At 34.5% G+C, this 23,225-nt stretch overlaps 3 protein-coding genes across 8 annotated transcripts; 2 read left to right on the top strand and 1 right to left on the bottom strand.

Moving 5' to 3' along the window:
- On the top strand, window positions 1-3,839 carry LOC100253874 (transcription factor PHYTOCHROME INTERACTING FACTOR-LIKE 15). Of its 4 annotated transcripts, none has more exons than XM_002273693.4 (7): window positions 2-360; window positions 451-1,523; window positions 1,631-1,738; window positions 1,854-1,919; window positions 2,002-2,067; window positions 2,155-2,610; window positions 2,716-3,839. In XM_002273693.4, the coding sequence occupies exons 2-6, from the start codon at window positions 453-455 to the stop codon at window positions 2,551-2,553; spliced, it is 1,710 nt and encodes a 569-aa protein (XP_002273729.1). In that variant the 5' UTR covers window positions 2-360; window positions 451-452; the 3' UTR covers window positions 2,554-2,610; window positions 2,716-3,839. The 4 variants fall into 4 exon arrangements, with proteins under 4 accessions (XP_010652329.1, XP_019076835.1, XP_002273729.1 ...); XM_010654028.3 differs by having other exon boundaries at window positions 2,707-3,839; XM_010654027.3 differs by having other exon boundaries at window positions 1-1,523.
- A 334-nt stretch (window positions 3,840-4,173) lies between these two features.
- LOC100259014 (uncharacterized) lies at window positions 4,174-13,122 on the bottom strand. Of its 2 annotated transcripts, XM_010654026.3 has the most exons (8): window positions 12,841-13,122; window positions 12,709-12,768; window positions 10,745-10,909; window positions 8,737-8,919; window positions 5,962-6,092; window positions 5,663-5,831; window positions 5,300-5,429; window positions 4,174-4,634 (listed from the first exon to the last, which is right to left on the bottom strand). In XM_010654026.3, exons 1-8 carry the CDS (start codon window positions 13,030-13,032, stop codon window positions 4,348-4,350), a joined length of 1,317 nt encoding a protein of 438 aa, XP_010652328.1. In that variant the 5' UTR covers window positions 13,033-13,122; the 3' UTR covers window positions 4,174-4,347. The 2 variants fall into 2 exon arrangements, with proteins under 2 accessions (XP_010652328.1, XP_019076837.1); XM_019221292.2 differs by lacking the exon at window positions 10,745-10,909 and having other exon boundaries at window positions 12,841-13,097.
- Window positions 13,123-20,198: 7,076 nt separating this feature from the next.
- On the top strand, window positions 20,199-23,003 carry LOC100264193 (cytochrome P450 709B2). Of its 2 annotated transcripts, none has more exons than XM_002273627.5 (5): window positions 20,199-20,523; window positions 21,251-21,474; window positions 21,582-21,832; window positions 21,918-22,302; window positions 22,396-23,003. In XM_002273627.5, the coding sequence occupies exons 1-5, from the start codon at window positions 20,238-20,240 to the stop codon at window positions 22,825-22,827; spliced, it is 1,578 nt and encodes a 525-aa protein (XP_002273663.2). In that variant the 5' UTR covers window positions 20,199-20,237; the 3' UTR covers window positions 22,828-23,003. The 2 variants fall into 2 exon arrangements, with proteins under 2 accessions (XP_002273663.2, XP_010652327.1); XM_010654025.3 differs by having other exon boundaries at window positions 22,381-23,003.
- Window positions 23,004-23,225: the final 222 nt, after the last annotated feature.

The raw sequence follows: 23,225 nt of genomic DNA, 5'->3' as shown, positions 1-23,225 counted from the left end.
TTGTCTACTCCTTTTTTCTAGAAATGGTGTGAAGACCAAATTTTTAAGATAATGGTCTTGTAAGTCATGTTTGATGCTTGCACTAGATGGGGTCCCTCAGTCTTCTCCCATTGAATTACCGTGCTATGGTTTGAATACATTTTAGCTTTGATTACAACCGCTTTTTAACTATTCAACGTGGGCCCTTGACTAAAAAGAGGAGGAGGAAGAAGAACATCCATATATAGCAGCTTTATCGTTCATTTTGGTCCTGGTGGAGTTTCCCTTCCTATTTGGTATACTAGGGTACTCATTCTGGACATCATCCAGTGGTAGAAATAAGGCTTGAATCAACTCTCTCCCAAGGATGACCAGCAGTTTGTAAGTTCATCCTTCTGCTCTCTTTGCATCCTTTTGGTGTTTTTCTAGGCTTCAATATATATGACCTGAGTTTTTGCTGTGGTTTCTAAGGCATGTCTGACCGTGATTTTGTGGAGCTTGTATGGGAGAATGGTCAGATTCTTACAAGAGTTCTGTCCAGTACTGGATCTCATGAGAATCACAGATGGTCCAGTTTTTCTTTACATGATTCTAAGGCTCAAGTGGAAGTAGGATGGGACACCTCCATGGTAAAGAGAGGAAGGTTATTGGACAAGGAATTTCCTGGACATACCAAGATGGATCCCCATCCCAACTATACCCGTCAGGATTCTCTTAAAAAGCACTGCCATACTGAACTATTGGCCAAATTCTCAGGTTCCATTCTAAACGATGAGGTTGCCTACACCATTAGTGGTCATGATGAACAACTTGTTCCTTCAGCTGACAATCAGAATTTTAAACAAGGCAATGCATGTAACCTTTTCAGTGGAGAACCTCAGCTTACTAGACCCAAAGGTGGCCAAATATGTGAGTCTTCTTTGCAACAATGGCAAGCTTCATCTCCATATATAAGATCAAGGGAGGGTTCAAGTAAGATCCCAGTATCAACCAGTGGATTGTCTAACTCGATGATGCGGCAGCCAGAGCAGGAGCAGGATGCTGACCCCGATAACAGAATGGGTTCGATGAACTTCTCCTATTTCTTAAAACTTGCAGCTCTCGATAAAGCCAAGGCTCAGAACATTGATGCTGCAAGAGCCACAACCAGCCCAGGCTTGTCAAGACTTAAGGAGTCGAAAAGTGACTATGCTAATGGCACCAACCCCTTCAGATTGAGGCCAATTGGGCCCCCAACCGGTTCAGTGACCCCCAAACTGTTGCCACAACCAGTTGCTTCGTCTTTAAAGGAACCACTCTCTAATGGGCATTGTAAAGCAGTTGGTCATGAAGTTGCCTTTGGGAATACTGCATCCGCTAATCAGATTCCTAAGCCCAACTCAAGCTTCGCAGCAAGCATAGTCAAGGGAAAGCCTTACGCTGAAAAATCTGTAGAACCATTGCTTGCATCTTCGTCTACATGCTCACGTGAAGCTTCAAATTATCCATCCTATTCTTTGAAGAGCAAATGCCAAGAGTCTGAGGAATCAGAACATCCAAGTCAAGTAAGTGAATGCGCTCTTTCCATTTTTCTGTTGTTTCACCTTTCATAATCCCCTCTTTCCAACTCTTTTCTACATGGTTCTAAGAAGTACACGCTTTTCTAGTGCAGAGTTTTGAAGAAGAACCCAGAAGGGCAGAAGGAGCAATGTCTACTCGAGGAGGAAGTGCAGGCTCCAAGAGAAACCGTAGTGCAGAAGGTCACAGCCTATCAGAAAAGGTTAGTAAGGCCAATTTAAAACCAGAAACCAAGAAAAGAAAAAGAGGAAAACCAGAGAAAAGTTTGCTGTGTACTAGGGTCTAAACTTATTTCTCTTGCGGTTCTTTGTTGACAGAGGCGAAGAGATAGGATCAACAAGAAGATGCGCTCGTTACAGGAACTCATACCCAATTGCAAAAAGGTTTCAAATCTGTCTAACAATGTCAAAAAAAAAAAAAAATCTTTCTTCTGGTTGCTGACTTTCACGTGGTGTGTTTTTGAAGGTGGACAAGATTTCGATACTTGATGAAGCCATTGATTATCTGAAGACACTTCAGCTTCAAGTGCAGGTAAATTCTCTCAAGCTTTATAATTTTCGATGCATGAATGTTGTCAAAATAGTCACACCAGTATCCACTCCTGGTTTCCTGATACAGGTCATGTCAATGGGAGCTGGGATGTGTATGGCTCCAGTGATGATACCTGCTGTATTGCAACAGATTCAAGCAGCACATTTGCCTCATTTCTCTCCCATGGGTATGGGAATGGGCATGGGCATGGGCATGGGATTGGGATTGGGATTGGGATTGGGATTGGGCTGCAGCCCAGAACAGTTCCCAAGTCCACCTATTTTGGGAGCCGCTGCTTTGTCTGGAATAGCAGGAACTGCACCTCAGATGCTTGGGCACCCAGGTCAAGTGCTTCCCATGTCATTATCAAGTGCACCCTTCATTCCTTTACACGCAGGGTCATTGACACAGTCAGTTCTAGTGCCCAGTGTCCCCAAGGATATCCACCCAGTAGAGCATCCGGGTTCTTCTCCATCTTCGAATTGAAAAGGCTCAGCTCAGAACACGGATGTAGAATGCTCAAAAAGCCAAAGACCATCTCAGGTTTGTGCATTCATTGAGGAGTCATTCTCTCTAAGGAAACGAAATTTCCCAGCTTGATTCTGAGGCTGGAAACTGATGTTTTCCTTTTCATTCTAGCTGTTTCAGGAAACAATGAAAGATGGTTCCAAACGAACTGCTTTTGACAAGGAGATAATCAAAGCTCAATGCTGTCATTGGCATTAGAACTTGATATTGAGATCCCATTAGCTCCATGTTGAATGGTTTTTGGAGAAGGAACAGAAGGTCTTGACTTCCAGCCCAGAACCTATTTGCACAAAAAATAAATGGGTGATTCAAGGATGTGGTTACCACTGGCCTTCAAGAGAAACCTTGTACAGGTTGGCAGCATAAGGGGATACTTTTACAATAACCATTTTGCACACAAATACCAGGGTGACCAATTATGTCCAGCATCAAGGAACTGAACTCCTTGACGTAGTCCCTCACAGATCCGGTGTGTTTGAGCCTTTTCAGCCTTCATCTGCACCACCTAAGTCAGGTGCGCGTGCAAAGCCCATCTGGTGCGCACGCGGTGCATGTTTGACTCGCCCATAGTGCATGCGCGGTGCACGTCTGGCCCGCTTGTGGTGCGCGTCTGGCTCGCCCGTGGTGCGTGTCTGGCTCGCCCGTGGTGCGTGTCTGGCTCGCCCGCGATGCGCGTCTGGCTCGCCCGCGGTGCGCACACGGTCCATGTCTAGCTCGCCCACAGCCTCCTCACATAGCCCCTGGAGTTTGAACCACCAAATGTCCAAGTTTTCCTTGCTTTCAGCCTAGGCTCTCATGTGTGCAAGGCCTACCCATGAAGCCTTTTCTTCCATGGTTAAGTCAATAGGCTAAGGGGCTGATAAACATGCCAATACAACTAACAACGGCAAAGATGTTTATAGATTGGAAGTGGTAAACATCTCTACTTGAAAGCACATATTGAAACTTGGATCTTCGCCTTTGAGGCCCTTTCCAGAGGAATGCAAGCTTCTATGGAAGTAACAGAGATCTTTCTTGCCAAAACAGGAGTTCCTTTATTTTTATTTTTTTTGGAATAGCATTTTGATTTTTTCTTGAGGACCTGCTTGAGAGTATGCGTTTCCTTTCCCTTTCTGGTTATTATTGTCTGCCTCTGTATGTAACATTTGATTGCAGAACTCTTGCAGTTAGTTTGAAAGTTGATTATCAGATGAACTACATTCTAGTATTAGAATTTTAGTGACTTCATATTTTGGAGCCATGAATTCGCTGATTGTTTTAACAAGCCAGTTCTGTACATTTGCTGGTCAATATAGACAAATTTCTATGGCTCCCCCTAGACCTCAAAACTTGATTCAGTGAAATGATCAAATCCATTTAATTCAACCTCATATCTAACTTACTCTAATGGAGAGAAATCTCTTGCAAGATGGGTCTTCCCAAGGAATTAATGGAAGATGCATTAGATCTCACATCCGGGTTCTTCCCACAGACTACATCAAGATACTCCAATAGATAAAATCCTTGTATGCCATGTGGCAAAATTATGTGGTAAGTTTCATGGTGCCCCTTATCTTACATTATACATCTATCAGAGCATTTTGCATCATAAAGATATTTACAATGCGCATAAAGATATTTATTTTACAAAATCAGAAGTTGCATAAGCAATCCAAAATGACCCAGTAATGGACATTTAGTCAGACACCATGACATGGGTAGAATACTGCAAAATCTCGTGATATAAAAAAATTAGGGTAATCTAAAATTTGACTAGGCAGCTTCAAGCTTGAGATTTTTGGATATGTTGTCTCTCTTTGACCCAGTAGAATTCAGAATGGTTGATCCCCTGGTTGCATTATCAGCAAGCTTCAAATCTGATAAAGCATCACACAATGATTTGGAAGATTCTGATGCCTCGGTTTCTCCTGCTGCTGTATCCACCCCAGCTTGGGAGACCAGTATTTGCAGGTTCTGATTTCCAAGTTCCAACTCTAATTTTCTGAACTCCTCTTCAATATCTTCATCCTCAATATCTACATATGATGGATCTGATTCCGCTAGAACCACATAAACTCAGGTTAGACATACAGAGTTTCAGCTTTCTTAAAAATGAAGTAGGGAAGGCCAAAACTGAAAATTCATGGATGCAACATCATGTGTTTGTGATTGGCTCCATTTACCCAATTTGCACCAGATTCCATCCACATTAATCAAGCTTAAGTTAGACTATTGTGTAAAATTAGGGTTTGTTTTGGGGTAGTTTTAATTTTTGCTTTTAGCAGTAGAAGTAAAAGCAAAAGTGACTACTGTCCTGCTGATTGCTTTTATGTTTGAGAACTCTATTTTAAAAATGCTTTAATTAAAACTATAGATAATTTTGACATTTTTAAAAATTTAATTAAAACCGAATGTGTTTCCCATATTGCTTTTGAGGAAATGCAGAGGTTTCCCTTCAATATGTAGGTAAATCACATTATGAAGTGCAGAGTCCTATGTTTGGAAGTGCCATTCAAACATCTTTAAAAGTTGAGTTGACCTTTAAATGTTATTTTTAGTTTTGAAGAAGCTCTCCCAAAAAAGACTAATATATAACTGTTTTTTTATACACTAATATTGAAAACCGTGAACAGATTAGTATGGTAGCCATGTAACCTATATGCAATCGAAGGAAGAGAAGGAAAAAGGAAAAAACGAAAAAACGAAAAAAGGAAAAAAAAAATACCTAGAGCTTCTTCTACTTGCTTTTGTGAATCAATACTATCACCAAGTTCTTGCAAACAGCGTTGAACTTCTTCCACATCTATCCTATTTTCCTGTATCGCTCGCGCACCAATTTGAATGGCTTCAGAAACCTGCTATCAGGAGATGATGGATGAGAATACATTATTCATAATTTTTATCAGTAAGGAACTTGTTAATTGTTATGGTTAATGAAACATATTGTGATATTAGTTTTTACTTCCAGCATGATCTTATAACTGAGACAAATCACTAGTTACTCATTCAAGTATAATTTAAACCAATAAGAAAAACTAAAAATGCACATGAACTCATGCAGAAAATTCTGTTTAATGGCTAAAATAACCTTTTTTGTGGATTCAGCATTTGCAATAAGACTGAGAACTTCCTCCACTCGGTTCAAAAAGGATATACATTTTTCTCTACTCTCAGAGGCCAATTTTAATGCCTTTGCATGTCTCAGTGCAACCTTTTTGTTTCCAGAATTTAGAGAAGCTAATGCAGCTTTTTTTGATCTGCACAAAGAACAGATGCCATTCATAAGAGACTCTAATCTTTGTTTTGCATTATCAGGGATACATGTTTTACTGTATCCACATTAGTTATAATCATGTTGACTAAAGTACTAGAGGTTAGAATTGTTACACTTCACAACGTTGGTCAATCACATCAAGTTGCTGCTGAAGGTTTTCTGTTGTCCAAGTCAAGTGCAAAACATCAAGATCCAGACTTGTGGTACCCGAAACTGCTGCAGCGGAAAGAGAAACTTTCACACCCTGTAAAATTGTAGAACTCAATGTAAACCCTGAGATAATTTCAAGACACCATGCATAGATGAAGTGCACAAAGAAAAAAAGTTATTCAGAATTGAACTTATGTAGGATCCGTCACTATTTTGGCCTGTATTGACATGTATTGGAAGAACTTTTGGCCAGCGAATAGTTGGTTATCCACACAGCTAAGATTTTATTCAACTTATAAGTTAATGACAAGTATCATATGTGACTTAAAGTGGAAGGTTTCAAAGACCTAATTAAAAACTGGTGCTTGAGCTACAGGTTCAGTGGCTCTAGCCGTTTTATTCTGGCTTCTAAATCGAAATCCTTGAAGATGGACTTAAAAGCTTGAAATTGAGAGGTGATTGGAAATGTGTCGATCAGGAAAGCAGATACATTATTGGGATGCGAAGGAGAGGGAAGCTCCACCGAGGAAGAGCTTGAGGCTAAAAGAGTGGCTGTTGAAGACTTTAATAAGTGAACAATGCTAGAAGAAACCTCTTGGAGGTAGAAGTCAAGAGAGTTATAACTGAAGGATGAGACAAAAATGCAAAATGGTAAATGCACGCAGAAGAAGAAACTTTATGGCTAGAATAAGAGTGAATGGGGCTTAGTTATCCACTCAAGAGGAAATCAAGGAGTGGGTGACTTAACTCTTAAATGAGCTTTCTTGCTGAGTCTGGATAATGGGGACCTTGAGATGTCCTTTGATTCTTTGTGAGAGGAGCAAGCTAAGAGCTTGCAATTGCTGTTTTCAGAGGAGGAAGTTTTCTCTACCCTCTCAGCTTTGAATGGGGATAAAGCCCAGAAACCTGATGGGTTTACCATAGCCTTTTGGCAACTGTGTTAGGACTTAATGCAGAGTGAAGTGTTAGGGTTCTTTGAGGACTTCTATGAGCAAGGGCTCTTTGAAAGAAGTTTAAATGCTACTTACTTGGTCTTAATCCCAAAAAAAAAAAAAAAAAAACTAGGGTAGAAGATTTGAATGATTTTACACCAATTAGTTTGATGGGCAGCTGGTAGAAATCACTAGCAAAGGTGTAAGCAAATACTCAAAAAAGTGGCAGGCAAGATGGTCTCTAGATAGAAAAGAGACAAATTTTGGACATCATTCTTATTGCCATCAATTCAAGGATGAAGAGTTGTACTAATGGTGTTTTATGCAAACCTGACATTGAGAACACCTATAATAATGTAAATTAGCTTCAGTTGCACAAGTGGATTAAAAAAATGTGGTCTCTAGCTCTCAATGGAAAAGAGACAAATTTTGGACATCGTTCTTGTTGCAAATGAGGCCATCAATTCAAGGATGAAGAGTTGTACTAACGGTATTTTATGCAAACCTGACATTGAGAACACCTATGATAATGTAAATTAGAGTTTCTTGCTTGCAGTTTTAGAGAAAATATAGGTCTCTTCAATTAGGCACTCAGTACTTGTTAATGGCACTCCTAATGACTTCTTTCAAAGTTTTAGAGGGATTGAGGCAAGGGAACCTTCTTGCTTCTTATTTATTTTTTATAGCAATGAAAACTCTTAGTTGTCTTCTAAAGGGATTGGGTTTCAAGGTGGGAGGTAGAGATGGCGACAGGCTGGAAGTGTCTCACCTATTGTTTGCCAACGACACCTTGATTTTTTTTAAGGCATGCAAAAATCAAGTGCTATATCTTAGTTAGATTTTAATGTGGTTTAAGGCAATTTCTGGGCTAAAGATCAACTTGGACAGGAGTGGGTTGATTCCAATTAGGAGTGTTTCTAACGTGGAGGAATTGTTGGCTAGTTTAGGGTGCAAAGTGGGCTTGCTCTCATCCACATGACTGGGTCTCCCTTTGGGAGCTGCCTACAAATCAACGGTGATTTGGGACATGGTGGAAAAGAGGTTTCAGAGAAGACTTGCAATTGACAATGTTGATCTATTAGAACAAGAGCTTAAATCCTTTTTTATGAGTACTTTGGAGTGGATCAAAGGGGGTTTGGAGGATATGTCTATGTCTACAGTAGATTTTGTTAATTAGTTAGGCTGTAAGGGAAAGGAGTGTTTTTTTTTTTTGATAGATAAACAACCAAATATATTAGAAAAGGCTAAAAGCCACACGTATACAGGGAGTATACTGAACAGCCCTACACAAGGCTAGAAAAAACAAAAAAGGGGAAAAAAAAAACCCCACCCATCCTCACCCACCCTCAAGGGAAAGGAGTGTTTTTTGTTTTCTCTTTTCTTATTCATTGCCTTGTAGTGCCCATGTGAACAGGACATCTACTTTGTGTGCCCTCTTTTAGCGCTTTTAAATATATTGCTTCCCTTGCCCATAGTAATAATAATAATAATAATAATAAAAAGACAAGTATTATAAACTTAGTTCATATTTGCATGTTCTGGTGATATTAGGAATTTTTTGTTGATTGTGAAATGATGTCATCTACATCCATCCCATTAACTAGCTTCATGTAGCTATGTTCTTTATGTTGGAACTTGGAAGAATCAAGTTTTCTAAGTGTCAGTAGCTTTCAAGATCACCCCTATTTTTTCACACATCAAAAATAGTAATTCATTTCTTTTGAGAATCATACTTTTATTTTTTGACAAGCATCTCATTTGAGAATCACACTTGAAAAATCCCAAAGGGACAAAAGAACCATATACCTCTATCAATTCCTTCTTACTGATTGAGAGGTACTGTGCTTTCCCACATCCTGACAAATAACTCAAAACTGCAGATGCCTCTCTGGTTCCTCCACAGATGTCCTGAAACTTCTTCATTGTAATAACACATGAAGAAGTCCACTGGCTTTCAGATAAAACCTTGACAACTTCAACAGTTTTATCCTAGACATCAAAAGAATAAATGTCAATGGATTTTGGAGTCATATCAGAGACAACATTCTATGTTAGTACAGTGAGAAGTAAATGAATGAGAAGCCTGTTTACACTGCCAACAAGCTAAGTAGGTCCAATTTATTATTTGATAAGGTCCAACTGAATAAACGGATAAAAACAAACAAAAATAAAATGTTGCTAGATGGTAATCTGAGCATGTTAAGAATTCACTTGGTTCGTCACCATGCAAATTTGGGAATGGAAATCATATTTTCCAAAATAAATGGTACAAATATGAATATGAGATTTTGATGGGGAACAACATGGAAAGCACCCCAACAAGGAAAATATTCACCAAAAATAGTTTTAGTAATTTTAATATTTCTTAGTTTTCGTTGGGGCCTTTTTTATTTTATTTTATTTTATTAAAATTGGTTTTAGCAGTTTATCGCTTAGTCAAATTTCTATTTGTTTTAGTTTTTAATTTGACTAGGAAAATCACTCATATTCCTACTAAAAAATAAAACCTTAGTCTTATTAGAAAAAAAGAGTTCCATGAGTCTACACAAACCTACATAGTCCTTAAATTTTAATGAATACAATTATTAACAATTTAATAATTATCTAATTTCTTAAGGTATGACTGCCTTCTCTAAGTGACATTGCTTAGAAATAGCTAGGTGTGATGACCAAGGATCTATGTTTTCTTTTCTTATCTTCTTTGATATTTCATCTCATTATACAACAAAGGAGAATCTTCTATGAATCTATGGTATTGGAAATCTAAAAAATCCTGCATCAGATTTCCATTTTAATGTTTGATTAAAGTTAGGACTTTGAAATTCCTGTCTCTTTTTTTTTTTTCCTCCAGTTTTGATAGGCAAGCAAGAAGTATGTATTAGTAGTGCCTAGCAAAAGAGCACCAAATGGCAAAGAACAAAAAGAGAAAAACAAAAAACAACTTCCTCACCTTATTTAGAGCTCAACCAATCGACAAAATCTACCATAAAATTGATGCCTCATCAATGTGCATTCTAAACCAATCCAAAAAAAATACATATAGAGGAATTTTTGAGCATTCAAATAACCCCTGATCTCTCCTTTTAAATGGTCTAAAATAAGAACAATGGAGTAGCCCTCCATGCTTTCTTCTGCTTCTTCCAACAAAAGACCCTTGCCAACCTAAAAGGGTTGATCTTCCTAAAGAATGCATCACCTAAACTACCCTAAACCAAAAATAAAATAAAATAAAAAAGAAAAAATGCAGCAGTCACGAGAATGTGTCACCTAAACTCTTGTATTGTCAAACTCTTATCTCCATTATAGTGTTTAGTACCCTTAGGACTCATTCAAGAATTAATGCAAATTTACGTAACAATTCCTAAAGTAATATCTACAAAAATTGGATCTAGTTATAAATGAAGAAATAAATAAAAATAAGTTGTCTATCTACCTTTCATCTTTATTCCTATAGGGATTAGAATAAAAAAATACCAAGTCCTCCATCGGTATAAGATTTTTCCAAAATTGAGAGGATCTCATCTCCAAGTAAACTAAAACTTTTCAAGTTATGTGCACTAGTAATCTTATATGTGGATATAAGATAATCATTCCCTAATTTAGATGTCCATGAACCAAACACATCCTAAATGTTAAATTTAGCATTTGATATGCCCTTTTTTCCTAATAGGCTTAACATTTGAGATGTCAATGGTGAAACCAATTTTGTAGAGACCCAAACTTCTAGTTTGTGGTTACTAACATGGGTTATAAGTTTTTTAGATAGAGGAATAATTAATTCTCTCTTTTTGGTAATTAAAAGACATATACATACCTTCAACAGTGGAAGAAGAATGAGATGATCTTCAAACATAACTTCTGCAGATGTTGATCTAACCATCATATGTTTTACTTTCCTAAAAAGCTGGGAAAGCCGTCCACTAGTTGGGTCCACAAGATCCACACTTCGTATAATATCACCTTCATTATACATCAAAAACTGAAAGATGAAAAGTAAAGATAAAACCAAAAAACAAAAGCAGCCAGCTTATTTAAAGTTGCAGACATTTGCTAAAGGAAATGACTAATGAGAGAGAGAGAGCACTTTCATTAGTCATCAAAAACTAAAAAGTGAAAGTAAAAAATAAAACCGAAACAAAATAATAATTTTTTTTTTTGATAGGTAAAGGAAAATTCATTAAAAGCCAAAGAGGCTAAAGAAAGAGTATACACGGAGTATACCAAGATACAAAGGAACAAAAGACAAAAGGGCAAATAAGCTTGACCCTTACTTGGTAGCTAAGCAGTCTATAAAATCTATCAAAGAGAAAGTGTGTTCTTCTATATACACCCTAGCCCAATTCACAAAAGTGTACAAAAAAATGGATTTAATTTCTTGGTCGTTCCTCTCAACATCGTTGAAGGCCCTCCTATTCCTTTCTTTCCAAATGGTCCACATCAAGCAGAGGGGCAGCTCTCCAAGCTTTCTCCCTTTTCTTGCCCACAAAGGATCCATGCCATCCCAGGAGGTTCCTTTCACAGAGGAGTGCATCACCCATTGCACCCCAAAAAGGGAGAAGATCAGAAGCCATAACAATCCGGCCTTCTCACAAAACAAAAGAAGGTGATCTGTGGTTTCCTCCTCATTTTTACACAAAACAAAATAATAATAATAATAATAAACAACTTCTTTAAAGTTGCATATGTTTGGTGAAAAAAAATGAGAGAGCGCCGACAAGCCTATTTAGAGAGAAAGAGAGAGAGAGAGAGAGAGAGAGAGAGAGAGAGAGATTCGGTGAAACAAATAAGAGAGCACCTTCATTATAACCAGAAACCAAGAACAGAAAGTAAAGATGAAATCAAAAAACAAAAGCAACCAGCTTATTTAAAGTTGCAGACATTTGCTGAAACAGGTGTGTGTGAGAGAGAAAGAGAGGGAGAGTCCTGAGGGTATCAGGTCTAGGTGTACCACAATACAATTTCAAGCGTTAATGCCTTCTTTTTATTGGTAAGAAACTACAGTGAAGCCATCAGAAGGGGGCAAACCCAGGAGCATGAGGGGTATACAAAGTAACAAAAAACACCTAAAGAAAAGAAAACCAGCAGCCACAAGGGTCCTAAGGTAGCCACAACTAATCAATGAAATCTAAATAGTATAACTTTTCTTCCCCTAAGGAATACCTAAAATACAGGAATAGTGATTTAGAATGATGACACTTCTTCTAGATACACCAGGGTTAGCATTTTCCACTTCAATAGTATAAATGTTTGGCACCATTTTTTGAACATCCAAGCTCCTCCAGGTTTTTCAATGAAGCAAATTGTAAGGAAAATAAGACTGCAACATACAAAGGTTCCAATTTGCAAATGAAAAATACGATTTAGTCCCTCTAGAAACACAAAAAACCACAATTAAACTGGGCGAGAATACAAAATAATGCATTCAAACAGTTGACTAGACAATTTAAATTCAGCCCCTAACCAGGCACACAAGCAACCCCATATTGATAGTGGAGATTCTGCAGAGCAAAGATTATGAAATCCACACAATAAAAGAAAACCAATAATTTGTAAAGAATTTCAACCATCCACTAATAAGATATTCCTTTCCCCTTAAAGTATAATAGCAACCGAAACCCAATAAACCCTGGCCCATTTGAACAACATTCCCGCAGCAGCAACCCCAATTTGCACAATTCTGATACATGTCATCTACATTGTTTTCTAGATAACCCAGACCCTGGTTTCACAAAAGAAAATGAAACGCAAAGAATAATGAAGGAAGGCCAAGAAGCTCACCAGAACATGGTCAAGGCACAAAGGGGTCAATCCTCCTCGATTAAACCAATCCTTCTTCACCTGAAATCCCTCTACTATCAACTACAATTCTCTCGATCATCAGTAAAAGAAAAAGGGCAAAAGGAAGAAAACCTGGGAAGACGAAATGAAGAGAAGGTGGAAATGGCGAGCCACCTTCAGAATCAAATCTCTCCAAAACTGGTACCTTGCCTCCCAGTCAGATCTTTGTCCGCTAAACGCCTTGAATCGAGCAGTGGCAATCGCTTCCTCCTCCCAATCCTTCACTTCCCTCCTTATGAACTCCCTCACTGCCTCACTCTCCATTGCCTCCCCAAACCCCACTGTGTCTTCTGTTTGGTAATTGCCTTTTCAAACTGATAAAAGGGTTCTCTCTCGCCTAACTATTTGCAAAATAATAATTTTCTATTTTTAAAGGCGGGTTCAAAGAACACAGTTTGATGATAAAAAAAAAATAGAAAATAGTTTTTTCTCTTAAAAAACGAAATTAGTTTTTAATTTTTAAAAAGTGAAAATAAAGTGTTTTTAAAAAATATTTTAAAATTGTTTTTAGTTATTTTCATTTATTTTTATTGGAATTATTTTAAAAACTAATTATATAAATATAGAGGATAATTAAAAATAAAATATTATATTAAAAAATATATATAATTATCAATGTAACGAGATAAATATTATATTTAGAAAATTAATCTCCACTTGTTGAAAAGAGAAATTTTAAATATATTTATTAAATTTTTGATAAGATGATTTTCAAGATCACAATCAAAGAGAGAAATTTTTTTTTAAATGTTTTAAAAAAGTTGTAATAATACCCTTGTCATCCATTTATTTATTTTAAGAATTTTGTTCTTAAACTTCACCATTTTTTCCGCAAGCTTCTCCCTCTCACCTCACTAGTTCATTCTATCAAGGGTTCTTCACGACTGTCATCACTAATTGTCTCCTTTACGACCTCCATTGAAGATAGTAAGTTATGAACTTAGGAATATCCTTTCTCGTAACCTACATTGTTATGAAATTTTTTTAGGGAGAATTATCCAAAAGGGTAGGCTGGGAAGAACAATTACTAGAAAGGGTGGTATCTTTTAATAATGCTGGGGGAGGACTTTAATAAGTTTAATATACCAAAACTGCCCTTTAACTAAAACTTTTAAAATTCAAAGCATTTAAAGCACTTCACTTGATTTGTCAATACATTTATGGTACATAGGTCCCACATTTATTGTAATTATTGATATTTATATTTTAAATCAAAATTTTGGGTTTAACCCTTACAATTATATATAATTTGTTATTTAAATTTACTATTTAAAACAAAAATACTTTTAAAAAATATTTTCAAAATATCATTTATTGTTTTTTTTCCTTTTTTATTTTTATTCTAATTTTTAATTTTATGAAGAAAAAAATTATGTTTTTGTATTAAATTTAAGAATGATAAAATGTTTAATTTTTCATTCAGATTATCTAAAAAGAATAAGAAAATGATAGAGAATGTTTAATCATTTTTTTATTTTTATAATAAAATAATTTTAAAAAATTTATATGATTTTTTTCCTTTGCATAGTGTTTTTTATTTATTTATAAATTTTCATATATATATATATATATATTTTTTCAATGCATCGAGTGGATGATGTTAATATATTTGATATGTTGAATATTAATAAGGTATAAAAGGTGATCCTCAAGATTATTACTTTTATTATAAAATACAGGTACAACAAAAATATGTTATAATTACAATATAAATACACTTACATTACAATACATTACAATAAAACCTAATTAAGAAATTTATGAATTTTTTTTATAAAAATGATAATTTGTATGATCATACCATATTTCACAACATACCTATATCATAAATAATTTCTGAAATAAAATAAAATACTAATTTGAATTCACGTAGTTTATATATATATATACAAAAATTATTAAATAATTTCAAAACACTAAATAAATGTTGTTAATATATTAATACGATGTGTTAATACCAATAGAGTATGAATAAATATTTTTAAAATTATTACTTTTATAATGAAATATAGGTACAACATAAATGCATTATACTTACAATATAAATACACTATCATTACAATATATTACAACATAATTTAATTTATTTTTATTTAATTTTTTCACGTGCTATATTACCTAATGAATAATTGTGAGTTATTCCATTTAATAGGTGTGTGTTAGTCAATTGAATATTTATATATTATTCAATTGATGAGTGCTCGTAAAAAATAATTATTTATTATATTATGATAACAAAGTTTTTAATTGTATGTTTTATATATAAAACGATATAATAACTTTAGAATATGGTTTTTATTTATGAGATATTAATTTTTTTTTTTTTACAAGGTTCTTTAAAAAATCTCAAGTTTTTTTAAATAAAAAAATAGCAAATTTTTAAACAGTTAATTATTCAAAATTGACAACAATTTTTTCAAGCTAAGAAATGTACCGTTGATTGCCTATCAACTGGTACATATCATCATGTATGGGTCCCACAACATTTATCAATCTGTACTTATCATCATGTGTAGGCCCCACATGATTGACAATCTCAATTTATTTAATAGAAAACATATTCAAGGGTAAAATTGTCTTCTAAAACAATGAGCCTTTATAGTCATTATTTTTTCTAACCCACCCTTTTGGATAATTCTCCCATTTTTTTATTGATTAGCATTATAAGAAAAAATTGAAGCTTGTAAACCAATTGGGGCATGAAGGTGATTGAACATTTGTAGAAGATCCTTGCCTGAGGTAATAAAGGACAATTGTCATGGGTGGGTATAGCAAAAAATATCGGGATTAAAAACTCTTGAAGACCCCCATCCCACATGGGTGGCTAGTCAAAAAGTTGGCATTCGGGCCTCCAAGAACTCTTGAAAAACTACAAATATGAACAACCAACCTTTTATTTATCAAAAAAATATATATATATATATATATATATATATATATATATATATATATATATATATATATATATATATATATATATATAGATATAGATAGGGTAAAAAAATGTTAAGTAAGTTTGATTTTTGAGTATAAAAATGAATAGCTGATTGAAAATGAGTTTGGGAGTGAAAAAACATGGATTTTTGTTGCAAAAGGAGTGAATTTTTTTTAGATCTACAAATGGGTTTGTGGAGTTGTTTCAAGTAAAGCTGATGAAGATGATTAACAGGTTGGTCAAAGCCACTGTAAAATTTTCTTTTGTTTTATTTTTAATTTTTTCTAATCTTTGTGTATCTTTTTAATGTGATTATGTTAATTCATTATGGATGCAATTTGAGAAAAGTGTAGACCTTAAGTTCTGTTTAAAAAGTGTTTTTAAAAATAGTTTTGATAAAACAATTTTTAAATATTATTCTTTAATATTTTATAGAATAAAAGTTATTTTAGAACTTAAAATATTTTAAAACTATTTTATATATTTTTAAATATACTTTTAAAATAACTTTTATGCATACTACATTGGTTTTTACATTTGTATGATTATTTTTTAAAATAGTTATCAGAAAATAAGTGAAAACAACTAAAATTTGTTCTTTAAAAATATCTTTTTTTTTATTTTTTTGTTTTTAAGAACAAAAATTTGTTTTCTATTTTCTAATTGTCAAAAATATTTTCATGATTTTTTGTTGTTAAGGACAAAAGACTATTTTAAAAAGTAGTTACCAAATAGGGTTTTATTGTTTGGTTTTTTATCTTATTGTTTGCAAACTTAATCATTTTTATTATTTTTAAAAAACAATAGATTAATATTTAAAAAATAATAGATTAATTTTATTAAATATATGATCACGACATCATAAAATAGTAATTATTGAAGTATCAAGTTGGGTTTGCTTATATTTGATTATTAGAATTATTTGATTAACAAGATTAATTTGTTAATATCATTTTATTAATTTAGAATATAAAAATATGAATTTAATTTATCTTTAACTTATCCTTAATTTATTTTTTCATTTATGGGAAGTATTGTATGGATTTAATTGATTAGTTAATGTTATCATTAAAAACATTTAAAAACATAAAAATTTGTATATTAAGATTAAATGAAATTATATGGATAGAAATGTAAGGATAATACAATTGTAATGTATTTGAAATAAATATACGTAACTATGAGTAAGATTTTATTTACATATTGATTAGTTTGGATGGTTAAATAAATTCAAATAGTGAGGTGGTGAATTGTTATTTACACAAAGATGGGGATGAGAAAGCTTCAAGATGGAATAGTATTATAGAATGGTGGTTAGAGGGTTGGAATGTTCATAAATGTGGAGATTTCGTTAAGCTAATTTCTAGCAATGGCATGTAAGGAATTAAATATTGAGCTCAAAGAAAAATTTGTTGTAAATAATTCATGAGGAATGTTGAAATAATATTGTACACATGACTTAAAGTAATTATTCCACATCTTCATCATATATCGAATAATTAGATTGGTAATTTGGATTTGAATGCAATTTGGTGACCTTATCAATGGATAACTCTCGTTTATTGTCATCTACGTTTTCCCTTGCAATGCATGATATAAAATATTTAGTCTTTTGAATGAGTATTCAATTATTCCCCTCTTTTATTTGTAAAAGTGTTTCAATCCATTCTTTAAGTTTCCTCAAACCATTGTTACTGAACAAGAACTACTTTTTGTATGTAGGGTGTATAGATCCTCTACAAGCTTATTTGACTCATCGAGCTATTTTTTGTACTCATTCATGTCTTAATACTGCATAGTATTCCTTTCAATCATAACTCTAAATATCAATATACTTACATGACCTAGGTAAAAACAAAGATGATTTTATCTCCTATGTTCATCATTTTTCTCATTATTGGGTGAGGTATTATATTGGTTGTTAATTATCTCCACTACCAATCACCACTACATATATTGAATACAATTCCTACAATTCATAAAGTACGTAGTTTACATGTGACGTTTGACACTTGGCAACAGATGATAACACAATGTGACTATTTAGTCACATCATCACATATGGTTGCAAATTTATTCACCTCACATTTCCAATGACATGTGAATGATATGTCTAATCAAACATGATAATTTACGGTAAACCTATAATCATAACTGTGTGTAGCATGTAAATGATATACTACTCTCCTACTGTTATAATAAGACCTTTAAAAACATGACATGATATAACAAAATAAGTTTTTCTTAATAAATTTGTTTAATATGATTTTTAGTTTCCTTTTCTATCCTTATTTGCATTAATTATTATCTGAGTATTTATGTTTGTCTCACTTGCATTGTATATAACTTGTGTGTATTAAGAGTTGCATAAAATATTTAAATCATGAGTTTATTATAAGATGATAAGTAATTCATATTTAGTTCAGAGATTTGAGCAATCCATCAAAAATTGTAATGTACTACCTTCTTATTGGGGGAATAACTTGTTTTGTTCATTCGAATGATTTTCTTATGGTGAATGTACTAATATATATCATTACACACTAGATAAGACCTATAGTGAATTATGACATTAACTATCGAGTAGTAATGATTTACCAAGCTATTATGTTACACAGACTCTCAATCTTAAGAGAATATTGAGCTAGTGTTGAGGTTTGGAATGACTTTGATATATGGTTAAGACCTTAAGATGGTTATATATTGTCTATGAATTAGATTATTATTGATTAAGACATGCGACAACAAGTATTCTCAAGATAGACCCTATGATATCTCATGGGTTTGAAACATGTCTCTTTATGTAATCTTAAGGATATGTGATTAGGAATTATGATTGTACTAATTCTAAAATTAGAATTTGATATATGATCTTAAAAAAAGTTAAACTATGTTGATTACTTACATAATAGAAGGATTTAAGTCTCAAGATTTGAGAGATGATCTTAAGAGGTTGATAACATATATCTTATTAAATTATGAATACTAGTTTATGGAGAGTTTGTATGCAATAAATAACAAGTCACAAACCTAAGTTTATATTTTGTTATAATGTTATTGGATACTAAAGGACAGTTGACTCTCTACAATAAGTTTATATTTTCTTTAGGTCTCAATGATCCTTACTCGAGTTCATATTTCTTGGTAACACTTTTATTCAAAATTTTGGGTTCCTTATTCATATGTATGCATAAAGATATTTTGGTAAAAATATAAGGTTGCATAAAAACTTATGGATGATCTTGTCAAATCGAGCTAATTAATTAATTAATTAAAACCCATATGGACTAAATTAAATGATCCAAATTCAAGATAAACTCAAATCACTTAAAGCTCATAAGTGAAGATATATATATAACTTCTTTCATAAATCAAGTTGCAAAATTGAGTTGTATTATTTTTCATTACGCAACTAGCCATGATAAAGATCTGAGTAATGAGGAGAGACTAAAGGACACATACAAAGTGTGATTGCTTCGATGGCAAAACTTATAAATATGAATTGCTTTGATGGCCAAAAAGTGATGACAACCAATGAAATTGTCAAAATCAAATTGGTGGATTGACCCACAAATATCACAAAGCTTCCTAGTGCAATAAATTGCAAGCTTCTGGTTTATAAGGGACCATCTTTTTCTCCAATTCCAAGGTGGCGTGGCCATGATCGCGGCTTTTATAGCGTGGTCTATTATAAAAGCTGGAATGGTGTGACATTGATGTGCAAGTGTAAGATTTTCCCTGGACAAGTATTTGGAGTAAAGTGTTATCGGTATACTCCTGTCATACATCCAATAAGAAAGAAAATTTAATAAAACTTTGTATGTAGACTTTATTGAGTGATGGATGGAGATGTAAGGAAGAGTGACTCATCCAAGGGAATGGATAGAGATGTAAGGAAGAGTGACTCATCCAAGGGAACATGATATGAATGCAAAGAGTGGTGAAACTTGAAACGTTTTTATCGTTTATTATATTCTTTACGGGATAATGAATGATTGATCATCTTAAAATCTAACTGTAATCCACTGTACTTGTGAATGATTTGATTTTTTATTTGTAGCTTAATACATTAGAATTGAATCTTTCCTTTGCCTAACGAATAGAATTATAACATTTTTCAGTAGTCTAATGTTTCAAGGAAAAGGTGGGACAGAAGATTCTGTAGTGCATGCACAAGGTCACAATATATCCATAACACAGATGTGTGGTTAGAGCTGAGTAGAGCATGCAATTGAATGTCCTGTAATCAGTCCAGATCTGGCACTCTTTACTGCAAGAGCCCACCAGTAGTTAAATGATTGTGATAGCAAGAGGATCTGAAGAAGACAGGAGCTTCATCCATGCCTAAATTTACTCTTTTTTTGAATGATAAGTGTGCTGTCTCCGGCCCCATCAGCTACATCAGCACTGACCTCATTGTCTAAGTGCCCCTCCCTACGTGGAAGCATTCACTGCTCGATCACCCAATATTTATATGACCCATTCATGGCAGCATGATTTTGCACTGTCTTCTCTCGGTCTCTAACTCTCTGCTATGTACGTAGAGATGGGCTGTCTAGCCATTGCCTTGGTTTCTTTCACAGTTATTTTTATTTCCATAATTTGGCAGATTTGCAGGATTCTGTTTTGGAGGCCTTATGTAGTGACTAGATGCTTTCGGAAACAAGGAATCAGAGGGCCTCCTTACTCAGTCCTTTCGGGCTCTCTGCATGAAATCGAGAGGCTGAAGAATGCAGCAAGAGGGAGCGTTCTGGAAACAAGTTCAAATGATATTATTCAGAGGGTTGTTCCTCACTACCATAGATGGTCCTTAGACTATGGTTTGTTTCTCTCCCTTTACATGTCATTGTCATTAACTAGGATCATATTAAATCAGTTCATGGACATTTTTATTGAGCAAACGAAGCTATGATACCACTTGTTTAGTATGTGAAAGCTCTGATATTATTTATTGGACCAACATAAGTTTCAATAGACATATTAACAAAAGAATACAAAAATAAAACAAATCGCATATAAAGATACACGAGGTTTAACATGATTCAACCCAACATGCCTACCTTTACAAATAAGAGATGACTTTCCATTAAATAATAAAAAATATTATAGAGAATAAAAATAAATACAACTAGATGTCCCGAAACATTACACATTTCTTTGTTTTTTGTTTCTCCATCTTAACTCACACTCTTTTGCTCCACTAAGTATTTCTCACTCTTCCCCATCACATCTACGCCTTAATAAACCTTCTTACTCCAAATGTTTTTCGCTATTCTTTACATCTCTATCCAGCATGTATACTTATTTTATAAAAAAAATATATTCCAAAATTTTAGACACGTTAGAACATTTTTCTTGGTTTTTGCAATATGACTGATACTGCCACTCAGCATTAATGCTTTTGAAGTTTCACTTTCTTTGTGTGTGTTCCCGATGTGATTGTCTTTAGCATTGCCCTCTTGCTTGCAGAATTATGACAGAAGCCACAAGGATCTGTTACTGAACTTACTCTATGATCTGTGGTTGTATCATGTTCTTATGCCACAGGAGATACGTTTCTGTATTGGTTTGGAACACAGCCAAGGATCTGCATTTCTGATCCAGAACTGGCCAAACACATCCTATCAAACAAATTTGGTTGCTTCATTAAACCCATGACAAGGCCTCTGCTAGAAAAAATGGCAGGGAGGGGACTAGGCCTGGTTAATGGAGCTGACTGGGTTAAACACAGGAGGATCACCAGTCCTGCCTTCACCTCAGGCAAGCTCAAGGTCTCAAACTCTCTAACCCTTCCACTTTACTCCCATGCTGAATATTAATGTGTTTATTGTGCCTCTTTTTCTTATATGTTTGGGCCATGGCCTTTTTGGATAGGAAGGTTATGATGAAGAGGATGGCAGAATGTACATTATCCATGCTTCATGAGTGGAAAAATCAGAGTTTTGTAGCTCATAACCAATGCAAGATGATAGAAGTGAATGGAGAATTTAGAAAGTTAACAGCTGATATAATTGCCCAGACTGCTTTTGGCACTAGCTATGTCCAAGGGAGGGAGGTCTTCGAGGCACAAAGAGAACTCCGCCAGTGTTGCAGAGCTTCCATTGCAGATATTCTGATCCCTTGGAGCCTGTAATTACCTTACTCCATGCCTTCTCTTTTTTCTAGTATTCTACAACTCCTGGTCAAGTTCTCAGTAATTTCTTTTTCTCTGAAGATACCTTCCTACCCCAGAAAATCTTGGTATATGGAAGACAGAGAGGAGACTGAACAAGGCATTGAGGTCAATCATAGAGAGCAGATTGAATTCCCAGGTTTCCAGAAGCTCAGATTCAGTCCATGGAGATGATCTACTCGGGCTGATGATCGGAGAATCGGAAGCTGCTAAAACAAAACCAGGCCTCAAGTTGAGTATGAATGAGATCATAGAAGAATGCAAAATGTTCTTCTTTGCAGGGCAAGATACCACTTCCACTTTGCTAAGTTGGACTGTGTTCCTGTTAAGCTCACACCAAGAATGGCAGGACCGCCTCAGGCAAGAGGTGTTGAAGGAATGTAGGATGGGAATTCCTGATTCAGACATGCTGGCCAAGTTGAAACTGGTAATGACATGTTTACAACTAGTGTATCTTTAATTCTAATTATTTTCGAACAACAGAAAAGGACTGAATTTGATATAGAATATTTGTTTTCAGGTGAACATGGTTTTTTTGGAAGTTCTGAGACTGTATAGCCCAGTGATAACAACATTCAGGAAAGCATCCAAAGACATAAAATTTGGGAACCTGATAATCCCAAGAGATACATGCATATCTATTCCAGTAGTGAAGATACATCGGATGGAGAAATACTGGGGAGAAGATGCAAATGAGTTCAATCCTTTGAGGTTCTCTAATGGAGTCTCTGAAGCTGCAAAACACCCAAATGCACTAATTGCCTTTGGAATGGGCCCAAGAGCTTGTATTGGCAAAAAATTTGCAATGTTGGAGGCAAAAATAGTGATTGTCTTGATGCTTCAGAGGTTTTCTTTTTTCCTCTCCCCTGACTATAAACACACACCAATGGAAAACCTCACTCTTCAGCCACAATGTGGCATCCCAATTCTGATGGAACCTTTGCTCTTATAAGATAGATTCCGCTGTTGTTTTATTATTCATAGCTTCATCAAATCTAAGGACTGATGTGGGTTAATATAATCTTATCATACTAGCTTCTGAATTTTCCCTAAGTGTATTGGCCCAGTGGTGGTCTTGAGGCTCACAGTACTCCAATCAAACAAAATGAAAATTCTTCTTTGGGATCATTTAACTTGCTATCTTTCTCTTTTTTCTTTCTTTTTCTTTTTGTTTTCTAATATGAAAGTTGTTTTCAGTTTTAAAGCAGAGGGAATGAAATGGGGAAACCCAAATGGGGTGATTTCATGTCTGAGAGATCAAACTGAGAAATGCAAACAATCTAGTTTTGATGCAAGAGCTTCAATCTCAAAACATTGTGAACAAGCATCTGTTTATCAGCCCAACTTGGA

Source organism: Vitis vinifera, chromosome 7 (assembly GCF_030704535.1).
Source record: "Vitis vinifera cultivar Pinot Noir 40024 chromosome 7, ASM3070453v1".
Taxonomy (NCBI): domain Eukaryota; kingdom Viridiplantae; phylum Streptophyta; class Magnoliopsida; order Vitales; family Vitaceae; genus Vitis; species Vitis vinifera.
Note: the sequence above shows the minus strand (reverse complement) of the source record. Positions and strands in the feature narration are given on the sequence as shown.